At 42.7% G+C, this 27,892-nt stretch overlaps 1 protein-coding gene across 1 annotated transcript in view; it reads right to left on the bottom strand.

Moving 5' to 3' along the window:
* Positions 1–20,610: 20,610 nt before the first annotated feature.
* EIF3H (eukaryotic translation initiation factor 3 subunit H) overlaps positions 20,611–27,892 on the bottom strand; it is a 92,997-nt gene continuing 85,715 nt past the window's right edge. The window contains exons 6-8 of the mRNA XM_065903159.1: positions 24,654–24,774; positions 22,539–22,671; positions 20,611–20,835 (exon numbers count right to left, since the gene is read on the bottom strand). Coding sequence (XP_065759231.1) covers positions 20,738–20,835; positions 22,539–22,671; positions 24,654–24,774 — 352 coding nt within the window. The 3' untranslated portion in view covers positions 20,611–20,737. The remainder of the gene's footprint in view (positions 20,836–22,538; positions 22,672–24,653; positions 24,775–27,892) is intronic.

Consider the following 27,892-nt stretch of genomic DNA (forward strand, 5'->3'; position numbering starts at 1 on the left):
GTTTCCTGAGGAGTCTTCAACTTGTAAAATGCAGTTTTTAAAGTATTTACTCTTTGTCAGCCCTGGGACAAAGCAATTAAAAACTCAAAGCCCCTGCGCTCAAGGAGTTTATGGTCCAAGAGGAGAAACTGAAACAAGCAATTTTAACAGTGAGGAAGGACCAGCAAGAGTAGGGAGTGGGGAAATGAGGAGAAGTGCTTGTCTTGTGACAAGTGCTCAAAAAAAGATTAAATGTAAATGCATTTTTTAACTGTGGAAATAATCAACACCTGGAACAAAGCACCAGGTACCTCCCTAGGACAGAGCATTTGTACCTTCTGTTCCTCTGCTGGGAATACTCTTTCCCCAGCGACTAGTGTATGAGCTTCCTGTTGCTGCAGTAACAAATTTCTATAGACTTAGCAGCTTAACACAACATAAACACATTCTATTACCTTTCTGGAGGCTGGAAATTCAACATCAAGGGATCAGGGACTTCTTAACCACTGGTTCAGTGGTTAAGGATCTGCCTGTCCGTGCAGGGAACACAGATTCTATCCCTGGTCTGGGAAGATCCCACATGCTGTGGGGCAACTAAACTTGCATGCCACAATTACTGAGCCCACGCTCTAGAGTCTGTGCTCCACAATGAGAGAACCCACGGCAATGAGAAGACCACAAACCACAACAAAGACACAACGCAGCCTAAAAAATAAAAAAATTTGTTTAAAAGTAAATATTTTTTTAAAGGTTGCATTCCTTCTGGAAGCTTGACAAGAGAACTTGCCTCCTTACCTTTATCTGCATTCCTGGCCCCTCTGCACATCTTTCCAGCATCTTACTTTGGTCATCATATCTCCTACAGCTGACTCTGACCTTTTTGCTTCCCTTTATAAAAATCCTTGTGATGATCTTGAATCCACTGAAAAAAAACTCAAAAATAACAGCCTCAAGATAATCTCCCCACCCCAAATCTTTAACCAAGTTTGCAGAGTCTGTTCCACCAGCTAAGGTAGCATAGTCCCAAGTTCTGGGGAACTGGGCATGGACATAATTGTAAGGCCATTATTCAGTCTTTTGCGACCCTCATGACTCCTGTCCTTAAATTCTCTGTTTAGACACTACTTACTTCTGAGGGTTTCTTGGCCAATCTAGCATTAAATAGACATACTACCTGTACCTATGGCACTCCCTATCTTCTTTACCCTAATTGATTTTCCCCCTTTATTTATCCCCATCTGAAATACTATGTCTTTACTCATTTATTATTTATTGCCCGCCATCGCCACCATCACCATTAAAATATAAGCTACATGAAGGCAGGAACCTTGTTGACCCCAATGTCACCAGGGCCTAGAACAGTGCCTGGTACTCAATATGTCAAATAAATGAAAGACAGTAACCTATGGAAGAGATAACATTGATAATGAGAAGTCAGCCAGACAAAGGGGTAGTAAAGAGAAATCGGGAGTAAGAGGAAACATGAACAAGCAAGACACTCGGTTAAGTCCAGAAACATCATTCTGAAGCGGACACTGCTGGGCTCACTCAGTCAGTCTGACTCCGTCACCCCATGGACAGTAGCCCATCAGATGCCTCTGTCCATGGAATTTTCCAGGCAAGAACACTGGAGTGGGTTGCCATTTCATACTCCAGGGGATCTTCCTGACCCAGGGATAGAAGCTGTGTCTTTTGCATGTCCTGCATCGGCAGGCAGATTCTTTACAACTAGCACCACCTGGAAAGCTGGACACTGATGGTTGCCCATCTAATAATCCATTCTTCCATTTCCCTTCAAATGGAACCCCAGTTTTGAGCATAACCCACTACTCAGTTACACACACCCCACACACACTGACCTGATGCTTTGTTCTTTGTCACACAACCCCTGGCCCCAGGAAGCTGCATTTCCCAGGTTCCACATCAGCCATTGACTTGCCCCATGGAGGTGCTGGTAGGAGACAGGAAGTGTAATGGATTAAATTATGTTCCCTCAAAATTCGTATGTTAAAGCCCTTACTCCCAGAGTGGCTATATTTAGAGGTAGGGCCTTTCAGGAGGTAATTACGGCGAAATGAGATCAAAAGGGTAGAGGCCCTAATTTGATAGGACTGGGGTCCTTACAAGAAAGAAAGAGACATTGGCAAGCCAGAAAGAGAGGCCTCACTAGGAACTAATCTTGACAGCACCTTGACCTTGGACTTCTAGCCTCCAGGACCATGAAAATAAATGTCTGTGGTGTAAGCCACCCAGGCTGTGGCATTTCCATTATGGCAGCCCGAGCTGACTAAGACAGGAGGGAAAGAGGAAGAGAAAGCCAGGGCATCTCCCTCCCTTCTTCCCTGACCCAGGCAGCTTCGTCTCATCAGTGGTTCCAGCCGGCCAGGCCCACGTGGCCCCCGCTTCTGCCAGGTGAGGTACCATCTGTGGCCTTTGTCCCCACACCTATGACTCTCTGCTCACCTCTGGGTGGCCACATCGTCGGTGCTGACTCCTCAGCTCTTCTTCACCTGTCTGATCAGTTCCCTGCGTGAGTCCCCTCTGTTTAAGAATGCACAGGCTTTCCTATCTCCCTGGTGGGACCCTGCTTGACGTCTCTTATGCCATGGAAAGAAGCAGCTCAGAGAATGTTAGGGGACACGTGGGGGCCGGTTCACCCCTTGACCATCTCTTGTGCCATGGAAGGAAGCAGCTCAGAGGATGTTAGAGGAACATGGGGGCCGGTTCACCCCTTGACCATCAAATTGCAGAGGGCAGTGTCAGAGCTCAAGGTGGGGCATATCCAGGGAGCAGTGGGAGCCAAAACAGAATCATTTGCAGGAAGGGGAGGGCCATTTTCAGGGCTCCATTTTAGAAAGATCATGTTACAAAAGGCATCTACTCCAGCACCTGGAGAATTATTCTCTGGGGCTTACATGTTCCACATGTTTTCTCTAACACTGCATAGACACTACCTAAGATTTCTCTTCCAAAAGGAATGACAGTGAGAGAGAAGAGAGGCAACATATTGTTCAGAAAGCAAGAGCTGGCCCTCCCACTGGCTCTGGGCTAGGCATCTGACTCGTAAATTGTGTCTATCTCCTAAATCTTGCCTGAACCACAGTTGACACAGTAGGGCATGCTGTGGAAACTCTAGTGTCCCCATATACACCCTTCTTCGCTTTGCAAACCCCAAATTCTTGTGCTTAAAAGCCAAGAACAGTAGGGGCTGAGACAGGCAAGTCAGAAACTCCCCAGTCAGCACTCTGAATACAGGATTTATCGATTCCAAGTAAGGGTGTCATATGGGTGATACAGCACATACCAGCTGGTAGCTGTAACTCAAGGGCCAACATCTTGATCTGTACAATCAATCATAGGAAGCAAGCAGAGGCCTACTCATTCTCTATCATCCTTCAGCAAAAGTTCTCCAGCTTTTCTCCCTCTCTTCCCTCAACTCTTCCTTACACTTTTTGTTTGTTTGTTTGCTTTTGAATATTCTTGGAAACGCTTCTCTGCCAATCACTGTCAGCGGCTTCTCAGGCCTGGGGAAAGCAACAGCAGATGCACAATGAGATGTACCGACTTGGAGATGGGCCACAGAGAGTGCGTGGGAGGGAGTCCTCCTTGGAAGAAAGAGAAGATAAAACACTAGATGCTAATCCAGCCCAAAACACATTCTAATCTAGTAAGACTCATTCTTTAGGTGCGCAGAAGGGTAGACAATGGAACTGAACGCTTCATCAGGCAGAACTGATTTCTTGTAATATTAGAAACTTTATTTTCCTCCAAGAGGAAGCTGCTGAGATTGCTACGCATTGTTAATATATTTGAGGCAGAAGAGGACAAGACAACAGCCTCCAACAGGGGCATGGGAACTAAATGGGGACAGACAGCGTTGGAGCTCAAGGTGGAGCCTTCTGTTCCCAGAGGCCAGGAAACATTTGAGAAGCTCTAATAACAGATGTCCTTGATTATCAAGGTCAGAGGGTCCAGCTGGGGTGAATAAGTGAATGGAAACAGGTTTTAAAGACACTGGCCTATTTTAGAAATCAGCTAAGCTTTGTAGAGTTTAAGAAAAGCCATGGATTTCAGAAACAGGTTCAAAGGAAATTTGGAAAATCTCCTGGTCCCTCTCACTCCACACTGATCTGCACAAATCCGTTTGTCAGAGCACAAGAGGCATCCTACACAGTCTACACAGGGTCATTTGCATACCAAGGCTCAGCAGGGCCCACGGCTGGGAGGCAGCAGGCTTGGATGGATAAGACATCATTGGTCTAATACTGGGACTCCTGCTGTCAGTTTCCAAATATTAAGAGTGTCATAGAGTATCCCTGAGACACACTCACAGGACTAACTTCATAACCTGTTTTGGTATTTCATCATTTTTAATACAGGAGAGGTGATTGGGACCTCTCCCAATACTGAGAGGCCCTTGATATCAATGACTTGATAAAATTTCATCAATAGGACCTGCAAGTCCCAATGCCGCCCCCCAAGGAGGAGATAGACCCAGACTTCTTTGATACTTTATATATTGGGTTGGGCTTCCCTGGTGGCTCAGCTGGTAAAGAATCCACCTGCAATGCGGGCGACTTGGGTTCGATCCCTGGGTTGGGAAGATGCCCTGGAGAAGGGAAAGGCTACCCACTCCAGTATTCTGGCCTGGAGAATTCCATGGACTACAGTCCATGCGGTTGCAAAAAGTCAGAGACGACTGAGCGACTTTCACTTCATTTCATATTGGGTTGGCCAAACGTTCATTCAGGTTTTTCTATACTATCTATGGAAAACTTGAATTATTTAGCCAATTCAATACAAGGTCTCAGTTGGGTCTCCTTAGAATGTATGCTTGGGGTAGGAGTGGGGGTGTTTTTCCTGAAAAAAAGGATAGAAACATTCATTCCCAAAGGACAAAACATGAGGAATGAACAGGAGTAATTCTTTTTTAAACCCCTAGAATTTCTATGACTTTGTCAGACACTTCCACCACCCCTCTCCTCCTTTCTCTCTGGAAGGTCCATAGCCCCAGATTCTCTCTCTCTCAAATATTCTTCCACCCCCTCTTTCCCTGGCAACTACTGCTTGTCTTTCCAACCTGAGCCCCAGGAAATCCCTTCCTCCAGTAAGTCTTCCTAACTTTCACAACAACAAAACTCTTGTAATGTCACCCTGTGGCCTACTATACTTCTCCCCCATGGCTCTCATCATAACTGTGAGTCACCGATCGCTTTTGTGATTATGTTTAACACCTGTCTCCCCCTCCAGACTGTCAACCCCAGGAAGGCAGTGACAGCCGTCAGGTCTCCTGCTGCAGGAAACGTGAGTGAAGTGGCAGCCCCTCAGGTCTTCTGCTGCAGGAAAGGTGAGTGACCACAGGCCCCTGCAGCCACGCTCATCTGCATCCACCATGGCGTTAGGACAAGACCTCCTTCCTTCCCGTGGGCTGTTTCCAACCGGTGACCAAGGTCAGCTTGGAACGCAGGCCATTCCTGCCAGACGTGGGGCTCCTCCGACAGGCGACTTCAAGGGTTCCCTGTTCACTTGGCCAAAACTTTCTCAGAAACGGGCTGCAGTCCGAGACTCTTGCTACCCAGACTCCTTCCTTCCCTCTCTCCTTCATAAGCTCATCAGAAGGCTCTCCCCACCCTTTTTTCTCTCTTTTTCTCCCCTTCTCTTTCCTCTCTCTTCCTAAGGACCAGGAGGACTCGCTCTGACACTGGCAGTAATTTCTGCTTTTCCCCTAAGGCCTGGAACAAGGTCTGGTGTACAACAGGCACTCAATTAATATGTGTAAAATGAACACGTGCTCTCAGAACAGGGGAAGATCAGTCAAAAGAGTGTGGATGAATCAGCGTGGATTGAACTCATTCTCTGGGAAAACCATACCAGGAATATTCCCTAAAGAATTAATACTAGTGCCCCATTATTCCTCAGGGCCGTTCATCACGAGCCATGCAAACTCCAATCATCACGTTCTCCTCAGAGACTTTGTATTGAGAATGACTGTATCGATGGCTAGAGAAAAAAAGCTGTTCTCAACACTGCATCAGCACTAACATAACCACATTTTACTGAGCGCTTCACGTGTGTCAGGCATTGACCACACAATTTATAAGCACAGATTTACTGAATTCTCACAATAGTGGTACAATGTTACTCTTACTCCCATTTTACAGATGAGAAAACTGAGGCTTAGTAAATCAGGATATGGTTTTAAAAAAAAAGTTAAAAACTACTTTTGGCTTAAAATTATTGTACGTAAATACACGTTCTATTCCTGACATCCCACGCCTCCTCCTAGTTTTCAAAGGAACTGATAGGCCTTTTGAGCGGTGTCAGGTGCTGAGTCTGACTTCTGCATCTGAGTTCCTACTTAGCCTGGACCTCGCATCAACCAGGAACACCCATGACTTACTTGATGGAGTCGGGCTTCAGGGACCCGAGGTCATAGCAACAGACACGCTCCTACAGACACTCCAACTCTTACCAGTTCCAGGAAAACCAACTCAGCTGTCTTTCCTGTAGGAGAGTACAAGGCCCACTTGCTAACCTTTCTTGTCCCTGATGAAAGCTGGCATCAGCGCTTTCTAAGGTGAGGCATTTTATTATTTTTAGTCTTCACATTATCTCTGTGACTGCGTTCAGAATCCCCTTACTCTGAGCTTATTGGTTTAGCCAGGCAACTAGTAAAGAGTCTATTTTTATTTCAGCCTTCCTTTTCTTTTTAAACTAATAAACATGAAAATCTCTCCATCTCCCAACAATTTTTAGACTGACTAGTTACCACAAGTGACCAAGAAAATTTGGTTGAGCTTCCCTTTCAGCAAATATCAAGATGGTCAAGTTACAAAACCAACAGATTCCCTTTAAAAATTTTTTTTTCATTTCCCCCAATACAAAACTAAATGATATTAAAAAGTGTATTCAAACAAAATCTAACACTCCCACTTCTCAAACCCCACTGTGGATACTCCTGAAAATCCCACTGTGCCCACCCCATTGGTTCCCACTCCTTAGTAAAACTGCCAGTAACAAGTGATATCACAGCCTCCAGGCGGGAATTCCCAGGTGACATTAGTGCTAAAGAACCTGCCTGCCAGTGTAGGAGACAAGAGATGCAGGTTCCATCCCTGGGTTGGGAAGATCCCTTGGAGTAGGAAATGGCAACCTACTCCAGCCTTCTTGCCTGGAAAATCCCATGGACAGAGGAGCCTGGCAGGCCACAGTCCATGGGGGTGCAAAGAGCCGGACATGACTGAAGAGGCTTAGCACCCACACACACTAGTGGGAATCCATTTGGTCCCAGGCTTATTTTGCCCCTGTGAGACCACCTCAATATGAGACACTCAAGAGATGGAAACCAGCTCACGAAAGAAAGAAAAGAGGCCCTGTTCCCACATTGTCCCGCTCGTCTTTGACAGACTGCAGCCTTCCGACTCAGAGCTCTGAGGCTGCCAGACTTCTTTTGCCCTGAAGCCACATCTGGTTTCCTGATTCAAGTCTCTCCTTTGTCAGAACGGGTTTCTCTCCCAGCAGGGTCTCGGGTCCTTCTAATGCTTCTTAAGCCTAATTGGAGTCGGGGGTCTGAGACGTCTCAACCGCGGTGGAGAATAAGGTAGTCCCAGGGAGGGAGAGCTTGGTCCCATTCCTAGGATTCGCCAGTTGTGTTGGCCAGGATCCTGTGACCAGTGAGGTGAGCCAACCCCATAACCAGCTCCACTACCTCAGTTTCCCCACTCATAAAATGTAGCTCTGGGACTTGGGAGTCTTAATGAGCATTGGCCCTTCCTGGATAAATTAACCAGGTGCCGGAAACATCTGTGGCTGAAAGCGGAGTCTGCTGTATAAACAGAATATAGTATTCTTATACACAGAACTGGAGCTAAAGCTCAAATACCAACTAAGCCTGACTTCATCCTTAGTCCTATTTAGTGAGCCTCCTGGGAAAAGTCAATCTCTTCTCCTCTGGACTAGGTTATATTTGAAGAACTCACCTTCTCATTTAGCTCACTCTCTTAGACTCAGGACAAAGGGTTTTCTGTAAAAAATAGAGGAACCAGTCATACTTACTGCACCACTTTCCATTTAAATCATATAACGATACTCCAGAAATAAATACCCCCAGGAGAATGTGTATTCCATGAGGACATGGACAGTATCTGTCTTATTCACCATGAAATCTGCAAAGTATTGATTCATAGAGGATAAAAAAAGGACTATTTGAGCAAATAAATGCATAGATAATAGGCCTAGAAAACGAATACTATATATGTTTGCATAGGAATTAGACTGGGCTTCCCAGGGGGTGCTAGTGGTAAAGAACTCACTTGACAATGCAGGAGACATGAGATGCGGGTTCGATTCCTGTGTTGGGAAGATCCCTGGAAAGGGAAATGGCAACCCACTTCAGTATTCTTGCCTGAAGAATTCCATGGACAGAGGAACCTGATGGGCAACAGTCCATGGGGTCACAAAGAGTTGGACAAGACTGAGCGACTAACATTTTCACTTGTATAACATCTCCTTCCATGCTGTCTTCAGTTTATGACTTGTTAGGGCAGAAAATACTTGATAAACCAGAGAAGGCTCAACAAAGTCAACTAGACACAGTCAGTGGCAGATCAGGTCTCCAAACACCCAATTCAGTCTTCTTGCCTTTACAAACTCATTGCTTTCCTTTGTCTAAAGTAATGGTCAGAAAACTATAGCCCTGGAGCCAAATCCAGGGCATTGCCTGATTTTTCGTAAATAAAGTTTTATTGGAGCACAGCCACACCCATTCCTTTACATATGGTCTAAGGCTGTTGTCCCACTACAGAGACCACATGGCCCACAAATCCTGAAGTATCTGCTATCTAGCCCTTTACAGACAAAAGCTTTCTGATCTCTGCTCTCTAAGGAGCTTTGCCTGGAATTCCATCTGTCCTCAAGCTCCTGGTAGACAGCTGCTGCTAGACAGCATATTAAAAAGCAGAGACATCACTTTGCCAACAAAAATCTGGAGAGTCAAAGCTATGGTTTTTCCAGTAGTCATGTACAGATGTGAGAGCTGGACTATAAAGAAGGCTTAGTGCCGAAGAATTGATGCTTTCAAACTGTGGTGCTGGAGAAGATTCTTGAGAATCCCTTGGAAAGCAAGATTAAACCAGTCAATCCTGAAGGAAATCAATCCTGAATATTCAGTGGAAGGACTGATGCTGGAGCTGAAATTCCAATACTTTGGTCACCTGATGCGAAGAACTGACTCACTGGAAAAGACCCTGATGCTGGGGAAAATTGAAGGCAGAAGAAGAGGGCAACAGAGGATGAGATGGTTGGATGGCATCACCAATTCAATGGACATGAGTTTGAGTAAACTCCAGGAGATGGTGAAGAACAGGGAAGCCTGGCGTGCTGCAGTCCATGGGGTTGCAAAGAGTTGAACACAAGTGAGCGGCTGAACAACAACATGGAGTTACTGGTAGAGACAGGCCTCTGAGGTCACATGATTCCAGGCACACAGCCCACACAGTCAACCCACCCTTCAGGAATGCTTGCTCCGGGGAGTGCAAGAAAATTTACCCACATTGATTTACAACAAACAGACGACCAGTTATTTGTCCAGCAAGAAAAGGTTTATTTGGGATCAACATAGAAAGCTGTTCGCAAGTCTCCACAGAGCAAGAAGAAAACTCTTTTACAGAGGGGGAAAGGAAGTTGGAACGGCTGTAGTGAACAGAGCCACTGGAGCAAGTTAAAGTATAGTGGCTTTTCACTGGCTGAGCTTTGAGTCTTATTAGCTAACTCTTGCCAGGCAAGAAGAGGAAGTCCTTCTTCTTCCTGTTGCTCTCCTATGAGAAGGCTTGACCATGATCCTAGGATGTGACAGCCTCTCTTCTGACCTCCTGACTCTGAGGGTTCTATTTATTTATTTTTACACGTTATCTTATTTAATTCTCCCAACTACTATAAGGTATGCATGCGTGCATGCTAAGTCACTTCAGTCATGTTCAACTCTGTGTGACCCTGTGGACTGTATGTAGCCCACCAGGCTCCTCTGTCCATGGGATTCTCCAGGCAAGAATAGTGGGGTGGGTTGTCAGGACCTCTTCCAGGGGATCTTCCCAACCCTGGGATTGAACTTGTGTCCCTTCTGTCTCCTGCATTGGCAGGCAGGTTCTTTACCACTGGCGCCATATGCATAGTCACATAAAGACATATGATGCTAAGACCACTGGACTGAGCAAAATGAAACTACTAGTTTTTTGTAGGTCAAATGTTGGCAATTTCATGTAGGTCAATCAAGCTAATACTCTCCATTTTAAAAATGAGAACACAGGCACAGTTGGCCCATTGGCACTCAGGTAAGTGTTCAGATAGATACTAACCAGATCTTTGGCTAGGGCAGCCACTGGCTATACTGCTTCTTAAAACTACACTTGGTGTACCAAAGGTTGTGCTAATACTGAAGTAAAGAATTAGTCTAAGGCTGTTTAAGCAACGCTTTTTCAAATTTATTTGACCAGAAAAGCTCTGGGATCTTACCCCTTTCCCCCTGCCACCAAGTAGTGCCTATAAACATCCCACAAAACTAGTCTTTCTTGGCAAAACACATTTTAGGAAACACCTCCACTCGCTCCATCCTCATCAAGAGCCTGCAACACCTCACAGGCATTGCCCTCCTCAATCCTCTGGCTGGAGCTACCTCCTGCCTCTCCAGAATGCCCACACAACTGCTCTGGGCATGTCCAATTTAAGACACCCTGTACCTTGCTCCACAGGCAAATGGAACTTCATTTTCACTAAAACAATCTGAATAGTTCTTGCTGTTGCTGCTAATTCCATTTGCAGGAACAGTGAAGCTCCATCCTTCGGTGACTTTGGATGTTCATTTAATACACTTTCATCATCCCATACCTCCTATTTGTAATGCAAATAAACTGCATCTTCCATTAAAACTGCTTGCTCTCCCTCTAAATCCAAATTCTTTATAGGATTTATGTGCCGAATCAGTTGCAGGCTTTTTTCCAAAGGCAGAATCCAAAATCTGAGACTGCCTTTTAGTCCAGGTCAATCAAACAACGTGGTATTATGTATGTGCTCAGTGGAGTTTTTCTTTCTGCTTTTTAAAAGAAAATAATGGATAGTATAAAGTTTATAGTCAGGGCTTCATTTATCACAAATTTTCTTCAGGAATGATATAAGTCCGTAATTATGACATGCATTCCTCCCCTGCCCCCTCTTAAAATATTAATTTGGTGAGGAGGTTAGAAATCTATCATAACCAATGACAGGCATCAGGGCACAAAAATAGCAAGGCTCAAATATAATATTTTATTGCCATATTTTGAAACAACTGGTTAGGCAGATGCTACTGTTATCTTCCAGTTACTTCTCATTTTTCCAGAGTTTTAAATGCAAGCTGTGACAAATTAAATTTCTATATGCTTTTCTTAAAAAAAGACAATTTCAGAGAACACTGCAAAAAAATAAAAAGTTGAAATAGAGAGTTAGAAAGGGATATTGGCAGCAAGCAAGATGAGAGATCTACTTTCAATGTCTCCAGTGAGTTGCTTCGATGGCCCCAAGGCGTGTAGATACACCTTCCCCCAAGCTGGCCACGCAGTCTCCATCCAGAAAAGATTCTTTGCACCCTACAATTTGCAGTTGTTAAAAATGCACTCTGCTGGCTAATTTTATAAAGGTGCTGAAGAAGAAATCCCATCACCAAACACTTAACCTTTTTCATACTCTGGTGTAGCACTTAAATATGATCCATTATTTGAGAGTTTTTTTTAACTCTCAAAAAATATAATGGGTCATATTTCGGAGCTATTAGCTCAAACGAATTTTGCATGATTCCAGATGACCATGGAGAGAGTATACAAGGTGGTTATTTTTCCCCCAACATCAATATGCTTTTCATCATCAACGATAGGGTCACTGTTCAGCAATTACATTTTTGCTAGAAAAATATATTTGAATCACATTTTTTAAAAAAAATCTGACTCCTTGACCCTAATTAGGGGGAGTTGGGGATGAAGGTAGAAGACACATTATCACGATTCTTTTCCTTCCTGCTGTTGGGATTCAAAACAGAATTCACTCGGTTCCAGGATGTTAGGTGGCACATGCTTGCTAATACCACTGCCTCTAGGTGGCCGCTGCCATGGGGAGTCAGGTAAACAAAGCCCTGCTATTGCTCCCTGTAGATCCCACCTGCCTGTCTTCTCCATCCCTCTTCCTCCTTGTCCCCCACCACTTCCTTCCCCTTCTCTCCCACCTTCCCCTCTGCTGGTTCTGGCCAAGCATGCCTGCAGGCTTGGCTTCTCTCTGCTATGTCCAGAATCCTTCTCCAGGACCTGACATGACTATTCCTCTTAACCTCTAAAAAAGGTGGCCACTCTAAACTTATTGCATTATTTCTTCCCAAAGTCATCGTAAAAAAAAGTTCTCCAGGCCTATTTCAGACCTGAATTTAAATTCCCCAGGCGATAATGACACAGCCAGATTCAGCTGCCACTGTTCCAGAGCAATCTTTCACAAGACTCTGAAGCCCCTGGATGCTTGTTAAAACACCAGTTCAGCTCCACCCTCAGAACTCCTGATTCCTAAATCTGGCGGGAGGCCTGCAAATTTGCATTTCTGACAACCTCACAGGTGATGCTCCTCTAGGGACTACACTTCAGGGAACTGTTGCCCATGGCTAAGTCCCTTAGGGTCAGGACTGCCTGTAATTCCAACCCCAGGGTCGAGCACCAAGTGCTACACCTCTGTCTGCTGAATGACCACCAGAAAGTGCTGCAACGTTAAGATGTACAGTACAGAGGAAAACACGCAGCAGTCACCATGTGCAAAGTGCAAGTTTGTGATTCTACTTTCATCCCACAGCGATGCTCCATTGATAACGCTAAAACCTACTTGACTGTGGTGCTGGAAAAGACTCTTGAGAGTCCCTTGGAAAGCAAGGAGATCAAACCAGTCAATCTTAAAGGAAATCAACCCTGAATGTTTATTGGAAGCTAAAGCTGAAGCTAAACCTCCAATACTTGGGCCACCTGATGTGAAGAGCCAACTCATTGGAAAAGACCCTGATGTTGGGAAAGACTGAAGGCAGGAGAAAGGGATGACAGATGATGAGATGGTTGGGTGGCATCACTGACTCAATGGACATGAGTTTAAGCAAACTCCAGGAGATAGTTAAGGACAGTTAATGCCAGAATAGCCTGGCATTCTGCAGACATGACTGAGCGACTGAACAACAAAGAGAGACGCAGAAGAGCTGAACTGACGGAGTAAGCAGCACTCAATTCTTTTAAAGGAAAACACCACTTTGAATTGGTTGGCTGATTGACTTTTCTTCCAAAAGGTAATGAAGCAGGCATCTAGGACATAAGAGCATCAGGAGAAAAAAATCATCATTTTGTCCGAGCGTGTTTAAATTGGGAGCAGTGATTTACTGCTCATGCTAAATATATTCGGAAGCTATGAAGGATTTGCATGGCCAGCCTCTGATCCTTTTCAGCAGAGCAGCCCATAGTTGCCGCAGTCCGTGCACACAAGATGGGAGATTGTCATCTGAGATGTGACACATCAGGGCTTCATCAAAATGCGAGATCAACACCTTCCCTTTTCTCCTTCCCTTACCCCAGATGATTTCTGAATTTCTGTACATTTGTGAATTCACAGAAGCAGCAGCAGAATGACATGAACATCACAAATGCAAATGTCTTTGTTTCTAACAAATTGCTCCAGTTCCCTGCTCTCCCCTAAGCATGGGAGGAAGAGGGAGTGATCTCCATAGGCCATTTCACCCTAATATCTGAAGGCAAAAGTAAAGGTAAGTTGTGGCGTTCCAACATGTCTCTGTGTTTAAAACACACACACACACACACGCCCCATCAAGTATGCTTTACTATAGATGATTTGTACTTTTAATAAGACTGACATCTGCATCTCTAAAGAAATATTTCACTGTCAAAAGAATCTAACTTAATTTTGTTTGCTTGAAGTGTTTTCATTTCAGACCAAATTTAGAATCCCAGGCCACCTGTTTCCACCTCTCATCTCCAGCAGAGGCAAAAGCTCACCTCTGCCATCCTCTTCCGAGCTGGAACAGTCAGGGTGGTGGACAGACAGTTATCAAAGGTTTTGAATTAGCCCCTAACATCTTGCTCTTTCTCGAGAATGTGTGGTCATAGTGCTCCAAATGCTTCAGAGACACACCTCAACTCCACGGGGCATCAGAGAGCATCTCAAAAACAGAAAGGTGGGAACATGACGGGACAATACTTAACGCTCAAGCTCTTTTAAAAATGCTGAGACACAGAATAATACGAGAGAAGAGTGAATGATCTAGGCTATTTTGGAAACAATATTTAAAGCTCTTGGAGCCTGTTTCCTCATCGGTAAATATGAGTGTGTGAGGTGGCCAACAGCTCAGGCTGGGTTCCCTCCTATTCTAGAATATTATTAATGTATCTGCAAAGGAACTTTGATTACTCTATTACCTTGCAAGGCATTCTCAAACCCACTAAGGCCTAATAGCAAATAAGCCTTGGTATATACACGAGTTGGATTAGGTATTTTGAGGTTAAAAGCAACAGAAACCAACTCAAATTTGTAGGGGGAAAAAAACGGCAGTGTTATTAAGAAGATTCAAAAGTGTTTTTCTAAGACCCAAGGGCAGGAATACAAACAGGCTTCAGAAAAGGACTGGAAATAGAAAATCCAAGTGTTAGGAACTTGGAAGCTCTCTCCCACCTCTGTACCTTTCTGCTTCTCGCTAAGCTCCTCTCTGCTACTCACCATCTTGTAACCTATACTACAAAATGTTTAAGAGGTTAGATAGTCCCTTGTGAAGAAATGCGCCCAAATAGACATTAGAATCCCTTAATCTCAATTACTATTTACCAGAAAAGGATCACTAATTGGGTGACGTGTCCACCCTGGTCTAATTATAAGGATGTTGGGGGTTCACCACTGGGATCCTACAAATTTAGGGGGTGGCCTAAATTAGGGGGAAACAGTTCCCCAAAATTGGTGGAAGAAAGGGAGAGAATGGCTTACCAGAGCAGAAGTGAAGATATCATACAAGCGGGAAGTTGTGTGAGTTGAGAACGATTTTCCTAGTGTTGTGCTGAGCAAAGAGGTTATGCCAAGTACTCATGAGAGAACTTAAGATCTGAGCTCCAGTCCTGGTCCTGCCACCTAGGAGTATGTGAGCTTTAACGAATCCCACCTTTTTCAAGCTTGATTTCAACATCCCTGAGCAAAAACTACCAAGTATCAGATACACTGGCTTCATAACACATTTGTACACCATTCCTATCCCAAACTAGAAAACACATGAACAAGTACTTTGCAAACTGGAAAACAATATATTAACGTAAGAAATGGTTTTAAAAGCTGTTTCAAATGCAATGTCATTCATCTATTCACTTTTTTTCCTACGTGTCTGGGGCTTTCGCTTCCAGACAGGCAGGCATGGAATATCAGAGGGACTGGAAGCCAAAACACCACCACTCAACGATTAAGACCAGACTAGGTATCTTGTGTAGGTAGCACACGCATTTTCATATTTCTTAAGCCCACTGCCTCCTGAGAGTGCATTTGTGTTATAGTACAGTGGGCAAGAAGTGGGAATCATCAGTTCTAATTCCTCTCTGTATCTCATTAGAGGCCTAGTTTCCCCTTAATGCACATGAAGACCTTTCATTAGCAGTAATGGTGGCTGCACGCATCAACGAGAAAAATAGACCCTCACCATTTTGATCCAGGAGATGAGGTTACTGTAGGGTTACTTGCCTGACTGGAGAATTATGACATTCAGAGATGCATGATTCCATCGGGGGAAAAAAATTAAAGTCTTTCTTTAAGAATGAAGTGTAATTTAAAAGACTCAAAACAGAGAACAGCAAAAATCAAAACCAAAGAACCAGAAGCAGATTGAGCCTAGGAATGGGTTAAGAAAGTGAAAGCCAAATGACAAGATAAACAAAGGTGGGGAAAGATTACCCAGGGGATCTGACAAAATAAGAACAGTTTCCAATACATACAAAGTAAAACGTTGGCAAGAGGACGACTCCGGCCCAAGAAGAAAAGGCAAGGACCATTTACCGTCAGGAGCAGTAAACACTGCTGAAAGTTAAACAAATCCTTTGCCTTCAGGTTTACAAAGGAAGATGGAAGATGCCAGAAATGGCTGTGCCCTGGAAAAGGGTCAACGAAAAAAAATATTACTGAAGGAAATAAAAGTGACATCTGGGTTTATGCCTTGAGGTTGACACAAATGCTAGAAGCAATAAGAATATTTTCCTACTGCAATCAACTGTAAAGAAGGCCACTTGGAAATCGGACACCCTGCAATGTTAAGGGTCTGATGAAGTGGTCCTTTACTTTTGTCCAAATGTGAAAACAGCAATTTTTGGATTAAAACAGGAGAAAAATCATTTTAAGGTTTCTTCACAGTACAGCATCCGGGTATTACATTTTCTTTAGAATTAGGAATTAGAGGGGTTGGTAGGGGAGAAGGCACATGGAAAGAAACTTTATCTGTTCATAGGCTGCATTTAGTCCAAGAAGTCCACGGGTTCGCAAACAGCTGGACAGGACTGAGCGACTGAACTGACTGAGTACAGGTCCTACAGTAAGCACAGATTCAGCATCCCACTGCCATCCCCTTAACTCATAAAGGTTCCTTGCAATACTTACGTTAGTGAGGTTCTGAGGCTGCACCCAGTCTTTGGTAGTCTGCTGGCCACTGATTTAATGAAAAGATTGAAAACGGGCTGCCTACCTCATAGTTGTAAAAAAAAAAAAATGCAATTTTCCTCGAAATCAAGCGCACCAAATCAAACGGCAATTCTATTAAACTGATCACATGAGTTCATGTGACAGCTTAACAGCCTCTGAGAACAAGAAGGATGTAGGTATTTAAAGAGATATCTGGGACAGACCAAATCCCCATAGAAAGGCCCAAACTCTGCAAGTTGGGGGTGGAGGCTCTTTGAAACCATTCCACATACAGGGACGGTATTCCTAAAATCATGACTGAGGTTTCAGTACAGCCATCGTGGGTTACACTGCAGAGCCAAGCAGGCTTAAGATGCATCTGGGGACTCCCCAGACGGTGCTAGTGGTAAAGAACTCACCTGCCAATGCAGGAGACTTAAGAGACCTGGGTTTGATCCCCGGGTTGGGAAGATCTCCCGGAGGAGGGCATGGCAATCCACTCCCAGTATTCTTGCCTGGAGAATCCCAGGGACAGAGGAGCCTGGCGGGCAACAGTCCATATGGTCACAAAGAGTCAGACACAACTGAAGTGACTTACACACACATAGGGAGTGCGCATCTATGTAGTAAGGAAGCTCAAGGCAACAGGTATTAGGCCACAGCTGTTTGCTTCCACAATCAGTAATCTCCCAACAGTTCTGGCCCCCCAGGCCTCCTTTTCTACCCCAATGAGTCACATCAATCTCTGTCCCAATCGGTCCAGAGGCTCACACTCCACTCTGAGAGTCAGTGCCAGATAAGCAGGTTCGAACTTCTCCACAGCACATTCTCAGGCTACAGGAGGCAGAAATCATTCATTGCTCTTCCTGTCTTTGTTAACACCGATAGACTCAGATCTTCAGCCTCCCCTTCATTACATGCCTATTAACCACCCCTTCCATACATGCCAAATAAAGAAGGAAGCCTCTATTGGCAATGACGACTCGGTCATGCTCTCTACAGATGGACACTTATGTTGTTTACTAAAATAAGCCCTAATAAGCATTTGAAAAGTTAAAAGTCACACAGTCATGTCTGACTCTGCGACCCCATGGATTGTAGCCCACAAAATTCTCCAGGCCGGAATACTGGAGTGGGTAGCCTTTCCCTTCTCCAGGGCATCGTCTTAACCTAGGGATCAAACCCAAGTCTCCCACATTGCAGGTGGATTCTTTACTAGCCGATCCACCAGGGAAGCCTCATCCTGATCTAATTTGAGTATTATCAGCCCCATCTCTGATAGAATTATAGTAAAAAAAAGATGCCTAATGAGAAAATTGATAAATGGTATATTACATATTTAATTTGAATGAGAAATGTTTACTGTAAGATGGAATTTACAGCTTAAGTAAAAAATTATTTCATGACATTCTCATATCCACACCAGACTTTAATGCCAGCATGGTCTGAAAGTAAAGTTGACATAGATTTTCCAAAGTTATAAAAACATACTGTGGACAGTGTAGCAACATTTTAGAAGACACTAAAATTTAAATATTTAGATGGTGTACATGAGAAATTACTGTACATGAGCTCTTTAATGAGGTTAACGTTAGATAACCACATCTCCATCTCCATTTCCAAGCTTCAAAAAAGGAAGAAAGTTCTTTTAGTTTTACCCCCATTTTAAAAGGACAAGATATTTTGGGCAGGCTAAAAGATTTTCTTGGGCATTTTTTAAGAAAAATGCTACTTTTTCTAGAGCCTTATAAAACATTATCTATGATTATGGGGTAAATATCAAACAGCTTTTGCTTTTCTTGGCTTATAACATTTAATTTTCCATTGATTAACACGTTAGCTTTTTCTATTCTTTTTGTTCTTGGGTAAGTGAATGATTTATTAGACCTGGTACTCAGTTTATGAGCTTTCCTCATTTCAACTTGAAGAAACTGCAAATATTTATAGAAGATGAACCACATGTATTTGTTCCTGAAAAATGTCAGAATATAGCACTCAAATCAAATGCCGAACAGAAGCTACTCCCTAACACTACATACTGCGGAGATTTAATTTCCATTGACATGTTTTCCTAAACAGTTTTTCCCACTACAGTAATTCCTAACTCAAAAACTACTGAAATCTTCTGTTAAGTATATGTTCACATATTACTGAGTTATGGGCACCTAAATAGTCATACAGAATTTCAGAAAGATTCCCATCTTTAGAAAATACAGTAATGAATGAATGAATCCTGTTAACCATATGCCACGAGGGAAACATTATATAAGACTATGTTGGAACCAAATTTCCTTCTTTTTAGTTTGCTCTCTGATACTTCAAGGCCGCTTTGTTTTTATTCACAAGGAAATTCTAAATCTAGACAACAAGAATTCGGGAAAAGAACCAACAGTCTACCACCCACAAAGGCAGGGACTGGCTCTATCAATAATCCCCTCTGCCTAACAGTCAAACTCAAATACATGCTCAAATAAGGAATCACCATGGAAGGACTGCAAAGCAGTATAATGCTCCTGAAGGTAACATGGCAATAAAAAGCCTCCGAATTGTATATACCCCTTGACCAGTAAGTCTGCTTCTAGGAATGGATCCTAGGAAAACAAATTACATGTGAGCAAAAACCCAATATCCTCAATGGAGAGCCCCGGAGTGCACCCTTAGTCACAGCTCACATTGACGCTGCTCCACACCTACCACGGCTCCCCACAAATCTACTAGTGCTCACACCACTCTACAAGTAACACACCTGTCTCCTTCTCTCCTTCTCTCATCTCCTCTGGACACGGAGAGTCAGGCGCAACCTGTCAGTCGCTAAGCAGTGTCCAACTCTTCACAACCCCATGGACTGCAGGCTTCCCTGTCTTTCACCAACTCCCAGTGTGTTCAGACTCGTGTCCATCGAGTCGGTGATGCCACCCAACTGTCTCATCCTCTACCACTGTCTTCTCCTTTTGCCTTCAGTCTTTCCCACCATCAGGGCCTTTTCCAATGAGTCAACTCTTCGTATCAAGTGGCCAGTCTGCCTAAGGGCACACTAAAGGGAAAAGAGCCACGGTGGAACCCAGCTGATCACAGGGTCCCAGTGTTGCCTCCAAACTAGTGTTGCCCAAAAAAAAGAAAAAGAAAAAAGGGATTTCTCTTCTTATCTGTTACCCATTCCTTTTGACTTTCTTTCTAGGGGCCATGTCTTCAAAGGGAAAATCACAGCAAGAGTCTCATAGGCATACCTCCACCACCTTGGTGACTCTGACTTTGGTGTTAAACAAATGACAGGATTTTTAAAAATTTTCTTTCAAACAAAAAATTATAACAATCCTTTCCCTCCCAATGTAGTACTTACTTCTCAATTCCTCTTTCTCCACTCATAAAACTTGCTATTAGCAGAATTATTAATACATTTTATGGTATAAAAAAATAAACATGAAGTCTTCAATTCAAACACACAAACACAGAATGAATTTCATTTTCATACAAAACATGGTCCTTTAGCAAAATGATTTTTTTTTTTTTAATTCTTGTGCCCAGTGAATGGCCTATGAGCATGGGGACTGGCCAACCATCATCTGAAGAAATGAAAAGCCAGCCATAGGAAGTACACCCAGCGATCCCAGGCCTGAGAAAGAGGGGTGCTAGAGCAGGAGCAGGAAGCCTGGGCTCCAGGCACGCTCACTGGGGAGCAAAGTCCTAGAATTCACAGTAGGTGCCAGGGCCTCGAGGTCAGGAGTCAGGACAAGCAGCACAAGGCTGGGTGGTTGAAATGTGGCACCGAAAAGGTAACAAATGTGACGGAACGGAGCCTGTAGGTGTGAACTGGTGAAACTTTTGGTCGAGCCTGCTTTATCTTCGAAATACACAGGTACAAGCAAAACAAAAATAAGAAGCTAAATATTATATATATATATAGTCTAAAACCAAATGAGCAAGCAGTCAAGATTGGTTTATTTATATTTTATTAATTGCTAGAAAGACTTTCCAATATTCAAATGTGCTTCTTCTGAGAGTTGCCCCAGTGTGATCTCAAGAGTCTATGTTAACGTCCTTTTCTGGAAACATCCTCTTCTTAGTTGTTGTATTCTTGAAGAGCCTGGGCCATGAAGAGTTTGCCTAAATTCTGGGCAGTGAACTCCTTGATGTTCTGGCAGTAAGTGTTAATCTGGCCTGTGCATTCGGGAAAGTGAGAAAGAGTCATAATGTTGCACAAATTGCAAAATGACCTAGAATACCAGTCACATGATAAACTCAGGATAATACAGAATCATCAGAATTTTATTATGTTTTGAATCAATAACAAAAAAGAAGCAGACTCAAAGATACAGAGAACATACTAGGGGTTATCAGTGGAGAGAGGGAAGAGGGGAGGGGTAATACAGAGGTAGGGGAATAAGAGGTACAAACTATTAGGTATAAAATAAGCTACAAGGTTATACAACACAGGGATATAGCCAATATTTTATAATAACTATAAATGGAGTATAAACTTACAAAACTGAATCACTAGATTGCACACCTGTTACTTACATAATATTGTACAGCAACTATACATCAATAAAAATTGTTTTAAGAGTTAAGAATTCCATTTATTCATAAGGGATAATAAACAATGTCAGTTATTTTGAAGATAAACTATCTTCCACTCTTGGTTACACGGAGAATGAAGAAAAACAACAACTTTTTAAAAGATAATCAGCAGTTACTAGCACATGTTAGTTGTCAATCAAAATGTACTGACAGTGCAGATCAGACCAACACTGGAACTAAGAGAAGTGAGAAAACAGCTCTAGCTCTTCTCAGTCAGGTGGAAAGGAGACACCAACCAAAGAACAGTAAACTAACCACACCCCCCTGCCCCAGATGTTAAGAACTACAGGAGTTTTCAGCCCATGCTCTGGAAATATTAACAGCCTCCTGCTGCACCCCCAGAGCCAAGACAGAGCCAGAGTGGGGCGTCCACGTGAGGGGAGGGCCCCATTACTGCCCGAGTCCTCAAACGAGTGATCTGATGGGACAACTACACATTTCTTAAAAGTGTAAGAAATACAAATTTGCTTAAACTGGACCTTAGGTAAGAAATGTGTCTCAGTTTCCCAAATTTAATTTAGACATGTACCAGAAAGCTTTAAGGAATTTGGAATTTTCTCCTGTTCTAAAAATATGTCAACAGAAATGAGAAACTGTAGAGGATCAGCTTTTCTTTGAGTTGGATTTTCACACTAACAAACCTCTTGGACAACTGGGTGACTGAAACAAACAGTATTCAACCACATTTACACAGAAATAAGCTATTACAGCTGAGTATGAGCATGAATGTTATATACTCAACATCAGGCCCCGGTACAGGACACACGGCCTCACTCCCTTAAGGCAGAGTTAAACGTTGGGTATCCCCTGAGAAACTCCATCCAGAGTCACACTCATGTTGCTACAAGATGAGTCAAAGTAAAGGAGATGCTTCTTCAAGTCAAAAACTACAATTCATATCAGACACCCACATTCAGGCCAGGCTCAATGAAGCTAGAGCACCAAAAGAAAGGGGTTCCAACTACACGATCTTTTCCATTATGAGATGATAAACACTTTTTCCTGGTTTCCATGTTAGATGATCCACAATAAAAACTTTCTCATTTTAGAAAGTTTATATAATCCCACCTCAGAAGTGTTAAGATGAACACCGAGTGGAGCACTGAAAGGATCTAAGAAATAACAAAGACTGACAAATCCTTAAATTTCAGAAATTACAGGTGCCAGATTCAAGTTCATCATTCAACCATTTGAAACACTATCTTGCTGTTAGTGAGCCTCCCACCCGTCTGCTTCCTAAAGAATAAAGAAAACCAGCCATGCTCTGCACGGGCCAGCAGTACCTGCAATGAGCAGAGAATCCATCCTGGCAGGGGGCTGGTGTGGTTTGAAGAGTTTGGACAGATCCTCCTCAGGGAGTGGGGGTTCTCCTCGGCTCTGGCGCTGCATGTTCTCCTGCTGGCGACGCTGCTGATACTAAAATTCAGACGGGGGATGGCTGGGTTACTATTCTCTACCCAAGGAGAAAAATAAGACCTCCTTCACTTATGCGATCAGCAAAAATCCCACTGCTTTGAATTCTAATCTCGGTTTTATAAACGCAACCCTTCCTAATCCTTGCCTCTAAGAGGCTAAATATGGTGACGGTCGCAATGGTCAAAGAAAACTTTGTTATAAACTCTAGTGTCATTCTGAGTTCTAAGAGTCTACTCTAACTAATGATTTGGAAAAGCAAAACTGGTTACGTGAGGGGGCTTCAAAGGCAAAGCTCAAGATGAGTGAGAAAAAAGGAAGGAACTTGATCATTTATGACAACGGGGTAATAACAGCATGACAAGTACGATTCATCCCAACTTATAGAGCTAGGTAATGAAATAACCACAGTGCAGAATTTTTTCAACTTTATCTCTACTGACCAAAAGAACAATAATATTGATGATGTTACTATTATAACATCACTGTAGTAACATACTATTATTATAATAGTAAATACTATTATTATTCTTAACAGCAGATAATCATCTGTGCTTTAGCACCACAACTGAGAATGAATATTAGCTCAGATAACGCTTCAAAAACTTTCAAACTCTGGATTCTATGATTCAACGCAAAAAACGTGGGAGTATATCTAAAGATATAGACCAACTATAAACTTACAGTTCTAATTACAGTCAAGATGCTAATAGCTGTGAACTGCCTAAAACAGCAAAGGGAGTAATAGCCCATGCACAGCCTTAAAGGTCAGGAAATGGGAAACCAGGGTAGGCGAGTAAAAATTTTAAGTTCTTAGATTCCTAAAGAAGGGAAGTAACTTGCCTTGCGAAGATTTCTATTTACTATGAGGCATGAGAATAGAAGTTAGACAAATCTAAAAAGGGTTATGAATGGTGCTAAGAACAAATGTCAAGTGTAAAAATTTATGACATATTAGAATTCAAAAAAAAACTCTTAAAATTGGTTCCCAGAATCAACTGTCTCACGGGTGACAGATTCTCAACTTGATCTTCCAGCTGAGTCTAAACTATAGGAAGGGCCAGTAGGAGAAAGGATCAAGATGGTTTTACTCTCCCCAGAGACATTCACCATTACCATCTTCATCACCATCTTTTCAGTTAAAAATAAAAGGTATTTTATAGACATAAATGTGCTTTTAAATATTTTATGTATGCTGAAACAATATATTTTAAATATATGAACACTGAAATTAATTTTTAAATAAAATACTCCCAGAACCACTTAGTTGTGCTTAGAATTCTATAGTTACACACCTAAAGTACATTGTAATGAACAGACTAATCAAACACTCACATGGATGTACATTCTGGAATCAACCATCCATGAACCAAATGCTAAGAATATTCTGGGGCAGTATAGTCCAAAACAGTATTCCACGAACTGTGAGAATCAATCATGTGGCCTTCAGGCAACATTGACAAAGAAAAATATGATTGGCCAGAGCAGTATGGATGTGTGTATTACATCCAGGTAATCCCAGGGCTCCTTCTGTATTATACTATCTATTTCACAGCAGTTGGTCTATTATTTCCTATCAAAATTACTTGCTCTTAATCACAATTGCTCAGTTTTTTAAATGAACTGAAGATTGCTAACTGTACTGCAGTAAGCCACTAGTAGACCAATTATAGTTAGTAAAGAAATGAGCTGTGACCCTCCAGAATCTCTCTGCCTGATTTTCTCAATAAATGTAGCCCGTATTTGCATAACCTTGGCACTACCATCTGAACTTAAAATACTAGCTCTCTTCAAGACAGCTACTTTTAAGTACAACTTGCAAATAATCTATTAGGAACATACTATATAAAGAATAATCTTTAAAAATATGATAGAGTTCTGTACAGATACCATGATTTATTAATTTAGATAATTTTGAAGATGACTCTTGAAGCATCACACTTAGAAATGAATTCTATGTTAGCTGAATTTTCCCAAATACGAACCTGATGTTTCTGCTGCTGCTGTTTACTTGTGTTCCTCATGTATGTGTTATATTTAACTATATCTTGGCTCATCTCATCCACTCTGTCCATCAGCAACTGCAGTGTCTTCCCCAAGTGATTGCTGAAATATAAAGTACAGATACTGACATGTCAAACTTTTAAAGTTAAAGCTCTGCCACTGCTCTAAGCAGTTTAGAGATATTAAGTTGATCTGCCATTTGCTTAAAAAAAAAAAGCACACACATACCAGAAAGCAAGGGTGGAGGAAAGAATGTGAATCAGCATGTCACTAAACTTTCTGTATCAAACCCACAACTGTAACTACAACCGTACTTGAAATAGTTCAGTTTCTTCCTGTCAGAGCATATACACACGTCAGAGCAGTAAACAGTTAAACATATCTAGCAGGGTTATCTAAAATGTGTACTTTTAGAACAACCAAGTTTAATCTAAGCTCAGGACTCCTGAGTGCACTTCCTCATCCCCACCACGGCCCTCCCCAAACGTGCTCCAGACATTCCGATCAGAAGTCACAGAAAGGAAGAACCAGGCAGAGACTTGAGACTTCTGGCACGCGCTTTCTCTACCCAGCAGGTTCTGAGAGAGTACCAGCAGCATTTATTCTGCAAGGCCAGATGAAGAGGGCTCCTTTCCCTCTGCCCTTCCTAGAATCTGGAATACAGTCATTTTTCATCTTTTCCTCTCCAGGAATTTCTGCTGTAGCTTACTTACCAAAATCTTCTTATAAAGTGATGCTAACGGTTTGTACAACGCCCATCATATTCACTGATTTCCTCCTGCAACCATCTCCTACCATGGTAAGGCTCACTACACATAGATGTAATCTGAAAATAACTAGCTGACAAACAGGATTCATTCATTCATTCCAAAAGGCTATCTACTAAATGACTATTATGTTCCAGCCTCAGTGTTATTAGCAAATAAGGAGACAACAGTGAATGAGACATTCCTAGTCTTGGTCTTCACTAGCTTACAGGTGACAGGAAGAAGGGAAGAGATGAGATGGACACTTAGATAGTATGGTCAGAATATTTCTTTTAAAAGATGACAGGTTGAAAGCAAAGGACTAGAAGGCATCAGCCATGGAAAAAGTATTCTAGGTGGAAGAAAGCACAGGTGCTGAAGGCCTGAGACGGGCAGCAACCAGGCTGATTTACACTATGGAGGCCTGGCATGGGAGGAGCACAGAGACAGGTTAAGGAGGGCAGGCAAGCACGAATGAGGTACTGCGGGCGGGCCACGCAACACTTCAAAATCACAGTCAGTGAGAATGAGACCCTGTGACTCTAACATGAACAGTACCCTTGTGACAGGTTCTGCCTTAAATTTTAAAATGGCCACCCTGGCTGCTATGCAGAGAATACACCAGAGAGTAGAAACCAGAAGATGGTAGAAAGTCAGAAAACTAAGATCACGGCATCTGGTCCCATCAGTTCAGTTCAGTCGCTCAGTTGTGTCCGACTCTTTGCGACCCCATGAATCGCAGCACGCCAGGCCTCCCAGTCCATCACCAACTCCCGGAGTTTACTCAAACTCATGTCCATTGAGTTGGTGATGCCATCCAGCCATCTCATCCTCTGTCGTCCCCTTCTCCTCCTGCCCTCATCACTTCATGGCAAATAGATGGTAAACAAAGGAAAGTGTCAGACTTTATTTTTCTGGGCTCCAAAACCACTGCAGATGGTGACTGCAGCCATGAAATTAAAAGACGCTTACTCCTTGGAAGAAAAGTTATGACCAACCTAGACAGCATATTAAAAAGCAGAGACATTATTTTGCCAACAAAGGTCCATCTAGTCAAAGCTCTGGTTTTTCTAGTAGTCATGTATGGATGTGAGAGTTGGACTATAAAGAAAGTTGAGCACCAAAGAATTGATCTTTTGAACTGTGGTATTGGAGAAGACTCTTGAGAGTTCCTTGGACTGCAAGGAGATCTAACCAGTCCATCTTAAAGGAAATCAGTCCTGAATATTCATTGGAAGGAATGATGCTGAAGCTAAAACTCCAATGTTGTCCACCTGATGCAAAGAACTGACTCATTGGAAAAGACCCTGATGCTGGGAAAGACTGAAGGTGGGAGGAGAAGGAGACAACAGAGGATGAGATGGTTAGACGGCATCACCGACTCAATGGACCTGAGTTTGAGTAAACTCCCGGAGTTGGTGATGGACAGGGAGGCCTGGTGTGCTGTAGTTCATGTGGTCGCGAAGAGTCGGACATGACTGAGAGACTGAACTGAACGGATGGAAGTGCTAGAAAGAATGAAGAAAAATTAGAATGCTCATACATTTGTTGTGAGAATGTAAAACGGTGCTGCCACTGTGGAAATAAGTTTGGTGGTACCTCGAAGAGTTAAACACAAAGTTGTTACATGATCCAGAAATTCTATTCCTGGGTGTGTGTGTGTGTGTACACACACTCAAAAGAACTGAAAAATCATGTTCGTACAAAACCTTGTACATGTATGTTAATACCGGCATTATTCAAAACAGCCAGAAAGTGGGAACAAAAAAAGAAAAGGATAAATAAATTGTGATACATCCATATGATGGAATACTACTGCATCATAAAGAGAATGAAGTATTTATCCATGAATGAAACTTAAAGGCATTACACTAAGTGAAAGAAACCAGACACAAAAGGCCACTTATAATATGGTTCTATCTATATGAAATGTCCAGAAGAGGCAAATCCACGGAGACAGAAAGTAACAAGTGACTACAAGGGGATGGAGGATGAGAATTGGTATTGACTGCACAATACTGCAAATATACTAAAATGTATTTCTTAAAAATGGTTAAAATGGTGCCTTCATTTTCTGTGAATTTTATCTCTACTTTTAAAACTGCATACACACACACAGCATCTACTGTGGTATTAGACAGTAGCAGTAGTGGCATGGACTAGCCCAGTGGCAGTTAGCATGGAGGAAAATGGGCAGAACTGAGAGAGGAATCAAGGGTGACTCCCAGTTTCCTGGCCTGAGCAGCTGAGTGGTTGGTTACAGCACTTAGAGGGAAAAGAGACTGAGGAAGAAACAGAATGGGAATCCTGGGAATGAGTAAAACTAAACCCAGCTGAAACATGAATTCTATATGGATTCCATCTGTAACCTAAAAAAAAAAAAAAAAAAAAAAAAAGTTTTGACTGATCTTAAATAGTAGAAAGAGCATAGATCTGGTCTCTGTGGGTGTGTGTAAATTAATCTTTTAATTCTA

This window comes from Muntiacus reevesi, chromosome 12, assembly GCF_963930625.1.
Source record: "Muntiacus reevesi chromosome 12, mMunRee1.1, whole genome shotgun sequence".
Lineage (NCBI taxonomy): Eukaryota > Metazoa > Chordata > Mammalia > Artiodactyla > Cervidae > Muntiacus > Muntiacus reevesi.